At 42.0% G+C, this 13,404-nt stretch overlaps 1 protein-coding gene across 3 annotated transcripts in view; it reads right to left on the reverse strand.

Annotated features, from left to right (window-relative positions):
• The window catches only part of PHF20 (PHD finger protein 20), a 152,043-nt gene that overhangs the window by 89,997 nt on the left and 48,642 nt on the right, over window positions 1-13,404 (reverse strand). For 2 of the 3 annotated variants that reach the window (XM_058562788.1, XM_058562786.1), the window contains exons 3-5: window positions 8,996-9,167; window positions 7,778-7,862; window positions 111-190 (exon numbers count right to left, since the gene is read on the reverse strand). In XM_058562788.1, the coding sequence (XP_058418771.1) occupies window positions 111-190; window positions 7,778-7,862; window positions 8,996-9,167 (337 nt within the window). The remainder of the gene's footprint in view (window positions 1-110; window positions 191-7,777; window positions 7,863-8,995; window positions 9,168-13,404) is intronic. The other variant, XM_058562789.1, reaches the window with a different exon arrangement.

The raw sequence follows: 13,404 nt of genomic DNA on the forward strand, positions 1-13,404 counted from the left end.
GAGGAAATAAAGACTTTGCCATGATAAACAAATGTAACATCTTTATTTGAGAAACAAAACTACAATGTTAGCATTATTCATACCACGAAGCACAAAACCACATTTCTCACCTGATCTTTGGAAAAAGCTTTGACATGAATATGTTTGACAGTCTGAACTACTCCATCATAAAATTTCACAGTGTAAGTACCTAAAATTCAAGAAGATATCATGATTTTAACTTACAGTTTCATGAAACCAACAAAACTTTTCAAACCATAAACACAAGGAAGTTCCAACCACAATAATAAACTTATGGGGAATTAAAAAATTATTTAAGAATCACATTCAGTCTAACTTATATCCAAGATAATAGTATGCTTGCCTTTCTTTTTATCTATATAGATCTTTTTATCTATACAAATCAAAATCCATCAAAAAAATAACTCATTTTTATGATCTTTCATTAAAATAAAAAAACTTGCACTGAATTTAGACCAAGAACAAAGAACAGTAAAACAATTAAGAATGTGAGGAAAACGAAGACATTTATTTCTTGGTGAATTATTAATTTTCATCATTTAATCTTTATTTTCTGGGCTTAGGGGTAGTAATATCTTTTAACCTTAGAAGAAACACGACTGTTAAAGGTATCATGTTTCTAGAGGTCACATTAATCTCAAAATCCATACCTTCATGTTACAATATTTAAAAATAGAGACTTGGCAAAAACACTAAATGTTGCCTGCTACATTGTCAGTTTCATTCCACTAGAAAAAAATGTTCAACAAAAATCACTCTCTGCTAAAAAACTGAAGCTGGAAATCCAAATAATCTTATCTTCCCAAATAAGGCATCCAACTACAAAAGTTCTCATTAGTTGCATCCAAATCAACACCTTCAAACTTTAGCATCTTAGAACGCACGCATGTCCCTTTTTTTTTTTGTCCCAGGGATTAAAAAAACAATGACAGATAATCTTGTCAAGATTACCGGTGAACCACTGGTAATCATGTAATGGTTTACCACTGGGAAACACGGGTCAGTTTCCAGGACCAAGTTCCCACCCAACATGGAAGGAAAAAAAATCCCAAGGGCTGGGAACAGAAGAATGCAACAAGAAAGTTAAGACTTTATGGCTGGTTACCTCCTTCTTATACATTCTTTCCCCATCCCTCCCCACCGCTCCTCCAGTCCTAAGTAGGATCCTGTCAATGGCTAGCCACCTCTATTGAAAGCCTCCCTCTCTGGTGTTCAAAGTCCAATGCAATCTGAGCCCAATTATTTTCCAAACCTCATTTTTCATTACCAGAATACAATATCCACCAACTCAGAGTGACTAGCCACTTGCCACCCACTGCAACTGCTTTGTGACACTTCCACCTCCACATCTTTATCAAAGTGTTTTCCTGCCTGGAATGTGCCACTCATTGATCCTTAAGCACCCAGCTCAAATGACCACAATAATTCTATAAGAGCTTCCTGACTTCCTACCTACAGGAGATTTCTCCTTGCTCTGACCTTCTCAAAGACTCATTTGGCACCTGGCCTGCAAAGCCTCACACTTAGGTCTACCTTCACACAGAAGGCAGATCCCAAATAGAAGGAAGGCTCTCCAAGGCCAGAGTTTCTCTCTCACACAGCACCTGGCTCACCATAAACCAGTGCTCCTCAAAGCGTCCCTAGATCAGCAGCATCAGCAATTCCTGGAAACTTGTTAGAAAAGCAAGTTATGAACCCCACTCCCAATTTACTGAATCAAAAACTCTGTGTTAAAATAATGAAAGACACTTTTTAACAAGTCTTTTGGGTGATTGTAGTGCATGCTAAAGTCTAAGAACCACTGCCATAGACAATTAGTAATCACCTACTGATCTTTACTCCTGGTAATTACAAAATAAAGGTGATTATTTGTCACAAGTGTCACCAATACATAAAGAAAGTGGCTAGCAAACAGGATATAGAGTTATACTTGGTTGGTTAAAACAAGCAATTAGATGACAGGCCATGATAAAGGATTCTACATGAGGCTGCTCAGCAATGACTGATGAGTACTTAAAACAAAGGTCTGGGTTCCTGTCTTCCTGCCTCTATTTTGAGGGTGTTGGCAAGCAAAGGATCAATGATAAGCAATGTTATGGAACTCTAAACATGGCCCAGCTCTGGCCAGCCTGGGGATGGGAGTGGGAGATGGGGGTTTTAAGAACCCAATTCTCAAGAAATCTTAAATATTAAGTGTGCCAACAAGCCATACTTTCAACTATTTTATCAACAAAGAAAGTTCAGCATCAGTTATATCAAAATGAAAACTGTCCATTTTTACAGACATTTCAAACATCCAAAAGGACAACATTAACTAACATTATCCAACAGTCCAACATTTTCAGTTATTTGAGGTCCGTTCTGAAGCTTACTCCTGACGGCAGGCTCAAAAAGGAGGCCTTAGATAACGGGGTATGCCCCGAGTTCCACGGTAAGTCTAAAACAGAGCTAGGATTAGAACCCAAGCCTCTCTGCTGAACTCTGACCAACTCTTCTCCCACCACTCCACACTGCCTATTCCTCAAGTACCTCAGCCTAACGTCCAAACCACAGACCCAGAGCACCACTGGCAACTCTGAAATGACCCAAACTATGGCCAAAGATGCTCAGGGACCACTGTCCTTAGATAGCAATATCCCAGCCCTGACCCTTTTTACTTCCAAAGGACTACAAAGGATCACCTTGAAACTTTCTCCCTTGATCACGCACACTGCCTAACTTGGGCTTCAATATGTCAGAGGGAATAAAACAACACATCCCACGGATAACAGTGGCCTAGACCCACTTCTGGAAGGAAGCCCCAAATCTACTTTAATGCTTTCATGTGTAACTAAAAGAATGTCTTCTCATGGAATCCTCCCATGGGTGGCTGACAATAAAGCTCTCCCATGGCCACAAATAACACGTAAATGACAGAATTCAAAATAAGCGCAACCTTGACACAAAGGCCACCTACCTCAGGCTCCCCTAAGAAGCCCCTGTCCTTATACTGCCAGGTGAAAGAAGCTTCCTGGCCTTGCCCCTCTGGGGGTTAAGAACTCAGCATATCAGACAACCTTACAGCAGTCAGTAATGGCAGAAAGGATGTAAGAACCAAACTGGAGTTGCACAGCAAGCTCCTCTTCTCTAGGACCGAAGAAACAGGGATACACAGGTGACTCTGCAGAGGACAGATTCCTGTTGCTCTTGAAATTGACCATAACTGTGACTCCAGGGCCCTTTCTCTCTCCCACTCATTCTCCAGGAGTCAGAGAATTCCAGAATGCCATGGATAGGACACTCAAAGTTCTCAAACATGGTTTGAAAGTCTTGAGGTTTCCACAAATGTGCCTCAGGGGTTAGACAGAGGGATATGCACATGTTTGCAGGCACACCTTCCCTTCCCCCAAAGTCTTTTTCTTCTTGGCAATTTTACATAATGGGCTTAGGTTCTGTGCCCAACAATTTCCAAAAATGCTCATCTATTCCAATTCCTTTTCCAATTTCTAACTGCTCAAATGAATCCAGAACAAGGGCAGTGAATTGCCTATAATCACCAAATAGGGACTGGCACCAGAGCCTGTCTCCCAATCAGAGCTCTCAAGACACTACCAGGCTCCAGAAAGTACAGACCATCTACATTCACCCTACCATCACATCAGGCATGCATACACATATACACACATATGCACACACACACACTCACTCACCCAGTGAACACCTGGCTCTGACAACTCCTGTCGTTTTGGGAAAACCCTGCTCCAGAGAGGCAGCCTGGAACTGTGGGAACTGCAGTTCAGGAACTTTGGAGCCCCACAGACCTCCATTCAGATCTCAGTTCTACCATTTAATGCATGTGCTCTGTAACCTCAAGCAGTTCCTTCTGTGAGTTTAGTTCCTCGTCTGTAAAATGAGGCTGGGGTTGATGGCAACAATCTTTCCATGTCTGTGTGAAGACTATATGAGATCAAATATGGAAACTGCTTAGCAAAGGGACTGTCACAGAGCAAGGGACTGACAAGAGGTTCTAATTATTATCATCCACCAAGTAACTTTAAAAAGGAAGCACCAACCCCTTTCCCCACCCCTCACAGAAGATAAGAGCCAAGCTAGCACCTGCATGTGTGGGCCTAAATCGTCCTTTTATCTCTGTGCAAAGTTGTTCACATAGTCCCAACATCCCCACATTTCAAATGTAGGATCAGTTACAGTGTGAAGAAAACAAAAAATAGTAACTGCTTAAACCAGAGATTCTAGAAACAAGATCATTTCCACAGAATCTCCTGTTACAAATGCAGACTTCAGGCACTGGACCAAAGAGATTGAACTGGTGGAAAGGGAGCACATGACCTCTGAATATGCGTAATTTTAAGGAAGAAGGATCTGATTCACCTGCTCACTCAACTTAAAGAACCACAGATCAATAGAAAGGAACAATTCCTCACTTTGTTGTAAACGTGAACCTACTTTCAGTTTCCCCCAGAGAGAATGCCTTGCAAGAGCTGAGTGGTCCACGATTGGGGGCAGAAAGTCCTGACAGACAAGTGGCTCTGTCATTCCCAATGTAAAAAAGGGGAGCTGAGCAGCCCCAGCAAAGAGCTGAGGTCAACCCACCAGAGATGGCTGCTGAACAAAGATTCCCAGGAAGCAAAATCCCGTCTTTTAGTCCAACACACACAGAGGGTCTAACAAGGCTACCAGATGTGTCTGCCTTCATGCTCAATGATGTTTAATTGCCACTGCTAAAGAACAATTCCAGGTGAAAAGGGCTAAATAACATGGCATTGCCCTCTCCAGTTTCCAAGTGCTAAATAACTCCCTTAAGAAACTCTCAAGTTGCTATTTAGTTGTGATTCAATCATGCCAGACTCCCACTGCCAGGAGCCACTGCTTTCCACTCTGGCCAGAGCCCCCACCCACCAGCCTGCTCAGTCAATGCTCAGCCTCAGGAAAACCACCACGGAGGTTAAGAGTGGTAAGAAGATCAGACCAAGCCTTCCAAAGATGAATTTACAGGGTGTGACTTCACTGTATCCCTGGCCTCCTCCTAGCAGCACCAACAAGACAGAATGACTTTTACAGGAAATTAAGGGGCCCCTTGCCAGCAGAGCTTCTCCTCACAGCACCATTAAGCTGTGGTGGCCCTTGCTACAGATGATACTGCAGCAGGGCAGAAAATACCAGGGAAAGAGAGTCCAGCATTGTCCCTCCCAATCCTGCAATTACTAGAATGAATCATGATGAACTAGAAACTGTCCGCCAGCTCCCATGGATAAAATCCAACCCAAAGGCAGCACCTGAGAGTCATTATCTCACCTCAAAATCAGGACAGATCTGAGCTCCCACTAAAGTTAGCTTTCCTTCACAATCCATGATGTGGCAATAATACCACCCAGCCATTCCACTAACTTTCAGGATTTCGCCTCCCCCATGTCCATTCTCTCCTCCCTCTTCCAATCAGTCTCAAGAACCAATAAGGGTGGCAGCATAATACAGAACTTCAGACCCAAAAACTCTGCGGAAAACAGGTTCTGGCAGAAATCTCCACTCATTTTCAATGTCCTTCAGTTAACTAAAATTCACGGGACAGAATTTGGAACTTATACAACCAACATATTTGAGCGGCAAAAGACCATTTTAGGAAAACCATTACCTCAAGACTCTTCCCTCCTATAATTTTAGCTTATAGAGGAAATAAACCAAAAAGATTTTTTAAAACAACTTGCAAAACTCTGGTTGTCCCAGTTTAAAAGACATTTAAAAACCTTAATTAACTACGGCCAATAAAGTAGCCAATGACTTTTAGTCCTTAAATGATTATTTCAAAAGATTTCAGATTCACCTACACAAAAAACCAAGTCCCTTCCCCATCCCCTTATGATTTATCTGCACCATCGTGCTCCTGCCTTGCCTCCTCCTGCTGGCTCTATCTTAACACCTACTTCACTCTGCCTTGAACTAAGTGGGGTTGTTTGTTTGTTTTAAATCCATGATGCCAAGCTCTGGGCTCTGCAGATATCAGATGCAAACACAGTAGGTTCCTAAGCCTTTAACGCCTTCATCAAGACACACACCCCCACCCCTCTCTAAGACTTCTCCCACCCCCAACCCCTCTATGAGACAGCTCCCAGGGCTCCCCAAACCCCTCTCCCTCAATCTGCCCCTGCTTTGCCACTCCCTCATCCAATGCCCACTGCCCCATTTCTGTCCTCCATGTGACTTTGGGACATCACTGGAATAAAAGAGAAATGTTGCTTCCTTTCTGCTACCTCCTTTATCTACAGAGTTACCTGCATTACTACCCATAACTGTCATTTCATCTAAAGGGCACCATTTCCCCAAGAGAGCACACCTCCAATGGGTGTTTTTCAGGGGGAAAATGTGATTGGATCACCATAAATCAATCTAACAGACTTTCGGGAACACATCTATGTACATGAAGAATACCTGTATTTCATATAATATGATTAAAACCAATAAAAGCAGAAAAATTATTAATCTTGAAAATACGACTCTGAAAAAGTAAACTATGTATTTTACTAAAAGGACGAGGCAGTTGAATAACATGTAAGCTCTCCTTTAAAATAAGTGATTAGGTTAATGTGAGATGTATAAAAAGTAGTAAAGGGATTTTATTTTAAACACAAGCTTATAAAAGTAATTTAGGGGAATAAGGAACTATCCAAAATGACTTAACCATGAACTGGAGGATTACTAACTGCTTAGACAACTTAGAAGATACAACCTTGCTCTGAAGGCCTGAGGCACGAGAACTGTGCTTTAAGGATAACCTGCATCTGGTACGTGACTTAACTTACGTGTGTTAACTCACACTGGTCTAATAGCTGATGGTGTGGGGGTGGGGTGAATTTAGCTATAGAGACACTAAAATTTCTGCTACATGCAAATGTATGTTCATTTTTTAGCATTTCAACTCATTCTCAGACAAAACTTCTTGGTTAGCCCAAGGTCCAGCATCTGGCAGAATGCTGAATAAATACTTGAATAACTTCATTGAATGAAAAGTCAATCTGTCCTTACAGTCACCCCTAACAGTAGTACAAAGAGGCTTGATTGCCCTAAACATTCACTGCAGAGATCATGGACATACCACAAACATCCTGGTAGAAAATGCTAAAAAAAGGGTATCATTTCGATCCAGAGTCTGTTCTCTGAGTGTCAGAACGCTGCCCATACATATTATCTTCATAACCCTCCTCTTGCCTTCATACTAGCAAAATGAGCCTCTGTGGGTCATGTTCTTGTCCTGACTCCTCACATGTTCTAAACTCTGGCAAAGGCATCCCACTCAGTGCTCTAAATCCCAGTGCCCCAGTTCCAACTAGCAACTCTGATATTACAGACCACCCTCAATCACTCTGTATCCACAAAGCACATTTTTCACAAATGTTTGCTAGTGTTCACTTCATTTCTAGGCTATTCACAAAAAGTAAAAGGAATACTAACAGCTTATTTCATCAATTATATTAGGAACTCCTAGACAGCAAGAACCTGCACACTTCCTAGCAGAGTGACAGACGAACCATGACTGTTTTAGAAAACAACAACAAATTTAGAAGGCAAAGAATCAAACTCCCCTTCTTAACCCAGCTTTCTCTCCATTCAAAATTTCTTCCTACCTCCTGACATAGTGATTAACTTGAAGAGACAGGATTCCTAGGTGATAAATACATACTGAAAATATACTATCAAACTCTAATATCACAAACTCCCCCCTAAGACATGAGTAAAAACAATTACAACTCAAATGCCTTACCATCCTTGTTAACAGCAGTGACTTTGGCTGGGTAAAAACGACAATCAGACCAGCAAGCAAGGACCTGCTCATTTATTTGAAATTCCTAAAAAACATTTAAAAACAAAAAAGATCCTGTTACCAATCCAATTTCATTAGACACACATGGTACCAGAATTCATAAAAGTGGCTAGAACTGACAAGAGTAGGAAGGGGAGATGGCTGCTGGGATGGAGGAGGATGTTTCTGCTGTTCAGCACTGGGAGTCAAAACAAAAGGGCTGGACACACAACTTTTCCCATCCTCGGAGCTGTGGGCAGGCCCAGCACAGCACTGATGATAACACTACCCTGTCCCTGAAAGTAAGTCTAAGAGCCCGGGAACACACCCAGTATACAAGCTGGAAGGAAGGAGGCTACTTCATCTTGAGGGAAGCAGTATCCACGCCACCTAATGCCACCCACACTTTTAAAGGGTCTTTTGCCAAAGGAAGCATCCATTCACCTTTAATATTTCATACTGTTTTCCTAGCACACAGTTTGCATTGATACATTTCATAGAATGAATACTGAGCAATCAAATTGGACAAGAGTGACCAATTCTAAATTGGGGGAAAAAAAAAAACAGGCTAGTGAGTGTTCAAATTCCCTGGTCAGGGTTAAAATAGAAAACAGAATCCAGGGCTGAGTCAGATCCAAAGGCAGCAGGATCTCTACAGATGTCTCAACGCCTGTTCAAAAAACTCAAAACTAATACTTCATCCTTCATTCTCAAGTCAGTAAAAGCTCTAGGCATAGTGATGAAATGCAGAAAAAAGGAATACAGTCCAATCAATTCCAAGTTTTTCAAGTGCTTATAAAAGTCCTCGATATGAGGCTAGCACAGTGCTCCACATGAAATGATTGCTTAATAAATAATCAGACAGCAGATCAACTTAATAATTGATCTAAAGGGATACAGTGGTGTAAAAGAGAGATAAGGTCCCTGATCATCATCAATGCAGTCTCAACCAAGTTAGTTTATGAGCTGTCACATCAATTACATCATACAAACAGATGACAAGTGGGATTCTTCAAGAGCCCCACGTGCCATGGAGATCTCAGGGTTGCAACCACAGGCCCTAAATAAGGATTGGTCCCCAGCTACTAGTGACTTTCACACTCAACATCAAAAGCTGGAACATAAAGTACCCAATGGCTGACCCAGCTCATTATAGAACTTTCCAGATTTGTTACTCACAGAAGATCCTTCCTCTTCATGTAAGCCCTCTTTCCTCAGCTGTATTTTCTCTAAAGGACGTAAATAAGGACTGTCCCAGCAGAACCACTCATCGTAACGATGGTTCCAACGCTTGAAATGGATGAGTACTTTTCCTTCTTCGAAGTCAATGTCTTCTATGTGAGCTGGATACCTGAGTCAGAAAAAAAAATTGAAGTGCCTTTAATATCCACCCAAAATATCCAAAATGGTACCCTTCCAAACCTCTTCCCAAAGGAGCAGGTTACCAAAGTACTCAATAAAGCCTACCATTTAGAGGCTCTGTGTAATTGTGTCAAATCACAAATTATGGAGGCTAACAAACTTGAGGTTCAAATATCAACCTGGCTATTCCTTAGTTTAAGAACTATTAATCTTTCAGAGCCTGAGTTCCCTCATGTAAACTGGAGGAAGGATACCCAACACACTGGGTTGTAGTGCAACTTAAACAAGATGACATATACACAAGACCTAAGCACAAAGGAGGCAGGAAACAAACATTTAACAACTAGATTAGATTTTACATGTGCCAATAAATTAGAATGACCATACAACCCAGATTGTATTAGACAGGCTCAATCTTAAGAATTGTGTAATCCATATAGTGGAACACTATGCAGTTGTTAAAAAGAACAAGATGGTTGGGGCCGGCCCGGCGGCGCAGCAGTTAAGTGCACGCGCTCCACTGTGGTGGCCTGGGGTTCGCAGGTTCGGATCCTAGGCACACACCGATGCAGCGCTTGTCAAGCCATGCTGTGGCGGCATCCCATATAAAGTAGAGGAAGGGGCCAGCCTGGTGGCGCGGGCGGTTGGGTGCGCGCATTCCCCTGCGGCAGCCTGGGGTTTGCTGGTTCGGATCCCAGGCGCGCACCGACGCACGGCTTGGCAGGCCAAGCTGTGGCAGTGTCCCATATAAAGTAGAGGAAGATGGGGCCGGCCCCGTGGCTTAGTGGTTAAGTGCGCGTGCTCCGCTGCTGGTGGCCCGGGTTCAGATCCTGGGCGCGCACCAACGCAGCACTTCTCCGGCCATGCTGAGGCCGCGTCCCACATACAGCAACTAGAAGGATGTGCAACTATGACATACAACTATCTACTGGGGCTTTGGGGGAAAAATAAATAAATAAATAAAATTATAAAGTAGAGGAAGATGGGCACGGATGTTAGCCCAGGGCTAGTCTTCCTCGGCAAAAGAGAGGAGGACTGGCATTGGATGTTAGCTCAGGGCTGGTCTTCCTCACAAAAAAAAATAAAATAAAATAAAATAAAAATAAAGTAGAGGAAGACGGGCACAGATGTTAGCCCAGGGCCAATCTTCCTCAGCAAAAAGAGGAGGATTGGCATCAGATGTTAGCTCAGAGCCAGTCTTCCTCACACACACAAAAAAAGAACAAGATGGTTCTATGCCATGATATTGAAACCTCTCCCAAAATGAACTATTAAATGAAAAGAGCAAGGTGCAGAACACTGTGTATGGTAAGCTATTGTTTATTTTTTTAAAAAGATGAAAAAGTATACATATTCATATATGCTTAAATATGCATAAAATATCTGGAAAGACACACAGGAAACTAACAATGGTTACTTGTTGAAGTATGGTGAGTTCAGTAGACAGGCTCTTTCAATCTCCATTCCACCCTCCTTCTAGACTGACAGTTGGGAAAACCAACAACTACATTTCCCTGGTTCCCATACAAGAGGCAATCAAGGTGATGGAGACCTGTGGGTTTGGAGGCAACTGCAGTAGCCAGACCCAGTGCTCCAGTGCAGGGCCTCTCAAACTTGCATATAACACAAATCATCAGGGGATCTTTTTGTTTTGTGTGTGTGTGTGTGTGTGTGTGTGTGTGTGTGAGGAAGATTGGCCCTGAGCTAACATCCATGCCAATCCTCCTCTTTTTGCTGAGAAAGACTGACCCTGGGCTAACATCCATGCCCATCTTCCTCTACTTTATATGGGACGCCGCCACAGCATGGCCTGACAAGAGGTGCCTGGCGGGACCCGAATCTGGGCCGCCAGCTGCGGAGCACCCGCACTTAACTTCTGCACCATGGGGCCAGCCCCAGGGGATCTTGTTAAAATGCAGATTCTGATTCAATAAATGCAGCTAGGGCCTAAGAGCTTTAAATAAGCCCCCAGGTGATACTGAAGTGCTGGTCTGCAGGAGCAAGGGTCTAATGGCTTCCTGAATGTCAAGCAGCAGGAGTGAGGGTGGCAGTGGCAGTAATGACTTCCTGACCTCCAGTTCACAGCTCCAGTGGTGAGTGCTTCAAATTGATACTCTTAAGAGCACCCCCCTTGAGTCCCACTCCTCCAACCCTTCCAACAATTTTATAAGTACCCAATTCCTTGTGTTAAATCCTTTTGTGGTTGGAATCCTTTTGTGGAAACAAATCCTTTTGTTTCCAGCGTTTAAACTTGATTGATACAAGAGGGGAACTGGGCTGGGGGCAAAAGTGGGAGGGAGACTTTTTGCAGTATATTTTTTATTTTTCAACCACATAAATGTATTATTCATTTCAAAAATAGATAGATGGTTAAAAATAAAGAAAAATAAATACTGTACGCAATTGTTCTCTTAAATCCACTTCTATTAATGAGATTGCTATTTTAGATTAAGCAAGTTTAGATTCTACCTGTATTTTCTCCCTACAACTTAGATTTGTACCATTTCCTTCCTTTCTTGTATCCAGCACTTAGTACCCTGACGTCCTAATAAATATGTGCTACCTAAATAAACAGGCCTGCTTCCTCGTGTCTGTATACTGTGTCCTCTTCAACCCTACACTAGTGTCCTCTAAGGCAGTTTGCTTGGCATTAATCTATCACAGTAGGTTGCAGATACTGGGCATTCAATAAATGTTCAGAAATGAATTCCACTCCCCCTGTTCTTCCACTCCCAAAGGTCACCTGTCCTATCAATTCTTCAATCCCAAGACTCTCAGACTCCAGCTACCCATGCCAGTTTCAGTCACTCTCCAACTTCAGGCCACCATCACTTCATATAGGTATTTCCCACACAGGACTGAGAGGGTATGCTCTTCAAAATTCCTAATGGTACTATGCATACATTAATTGCTCATAAAATATTAACAGAAGGAATAAACAGCCCTGAAACTAGTCTCCCTACTCCAATCCAACTGACATATAGCTGCTATAAATACAAGACATCCTGGCAGCAGACAGGCTAATTGTACGATCTGATGAACTGAGTAGTACAATTGTAGGAGACACAAAGAGGATTCTCTAAATCTGTTCCTATCTGTAAAATGGGGAGAAGGACATGAATATCTCAATTATATTCCTCTTGCCCTCTCATTCATTCAACCTACCAGAGACTAGTTAGCCTTCATAAAGTATGCAATCTGCCCAAACACAGCCCTATTGAAAGCCCTTTCTTTAATAGTTTACCATCTACAGCAATAGTTTTCAAACACACGTCTTTGGATCAACGCACGGAATTAATTTTTCACAGTACTAAATTTATTTAATGTATATAACTTTTCTTTATACAAAAATAACATTCTTTCTAACTTTTTGGTATTTAAATATACTTTTTATTTATTTATTTTTTTTGTGAGGAAGATCAGCCCTGAGCTAACATCCATGCTAATCCTCCTTTTTTTTGCTGAGGAAGACCAGCTCTGAGCTAATGTCTATTGCCAATCCTCCTCCTTTTTTTCCCCAAAGCCCCAGTAGATAGTTGTATGTCATAGTTGCACATCCTTCTAGTTGCTGTATGTGGGACGTGGCCTCAGCATGGCCGGAGAAGCAATGCATTGGTGCGCGCGCGGGATCCGAACCCGGGCCGCCAGTGGCGGAGCACGCGCACTTAACCGCTAAGCCACAGGGCCGGCCCTAAATATACTTTTTAAATTAAAACAATGTTAACTCTTTGTTTTTAATACCCTTACTAATATTATGCAGTCATTAAAAAGAATGAGGCAGCTCTCTATATACTGAATTTACAAGATTTCTAAGAAAAGTAGGGGAAAAAAAACCTCAAGACGTAAGACAGTATCGAATGTGCTACCATTTATTTGGGGGAGGGGAGAGAGCCAATACATTCATACCTGTTTTTAAATGCGTGGGCTATCTCTGGAAGGATGATCAAGCAACTCGGTTTGCCTCTTGGGAGGGGAACTGGATAGTTAAGGAACTGGAGAGGAAGTATGAGACTTATTTTATTTAATGTATATCCTTTTGTATGTTTTGAATGTTGTACCATGAGCACGTATTAACTATAAAAAGTATATAATTAGATATTTATTTTAAATATACTTATTTGGCAAAACAAAAAGTTGGCAACCTCAGGACAAATCCTAAACTCTTTTGAATTTGCACTGGTCAGTGCCTTCTAAAAGTCTGGTAAGTCTGGATCCACAGAATCAAC

The sequence above is a fragment of the Diceros bicornis genome, chromosome 19, assembly GCF_020826845.1.
Source record: "Diceros bicornis minor isolate mBicDic1 chromosome 19, mDicBic1.mat.cur, whole genome shotgun sequence".
NCBI classification, from domain to species: domain Eukaryota; kingdom Metazoa; phylum Chordata; class Mammalia; order Perissodactyla; family Rhinocerotidae; genus Diceros; species Diceros bicornis.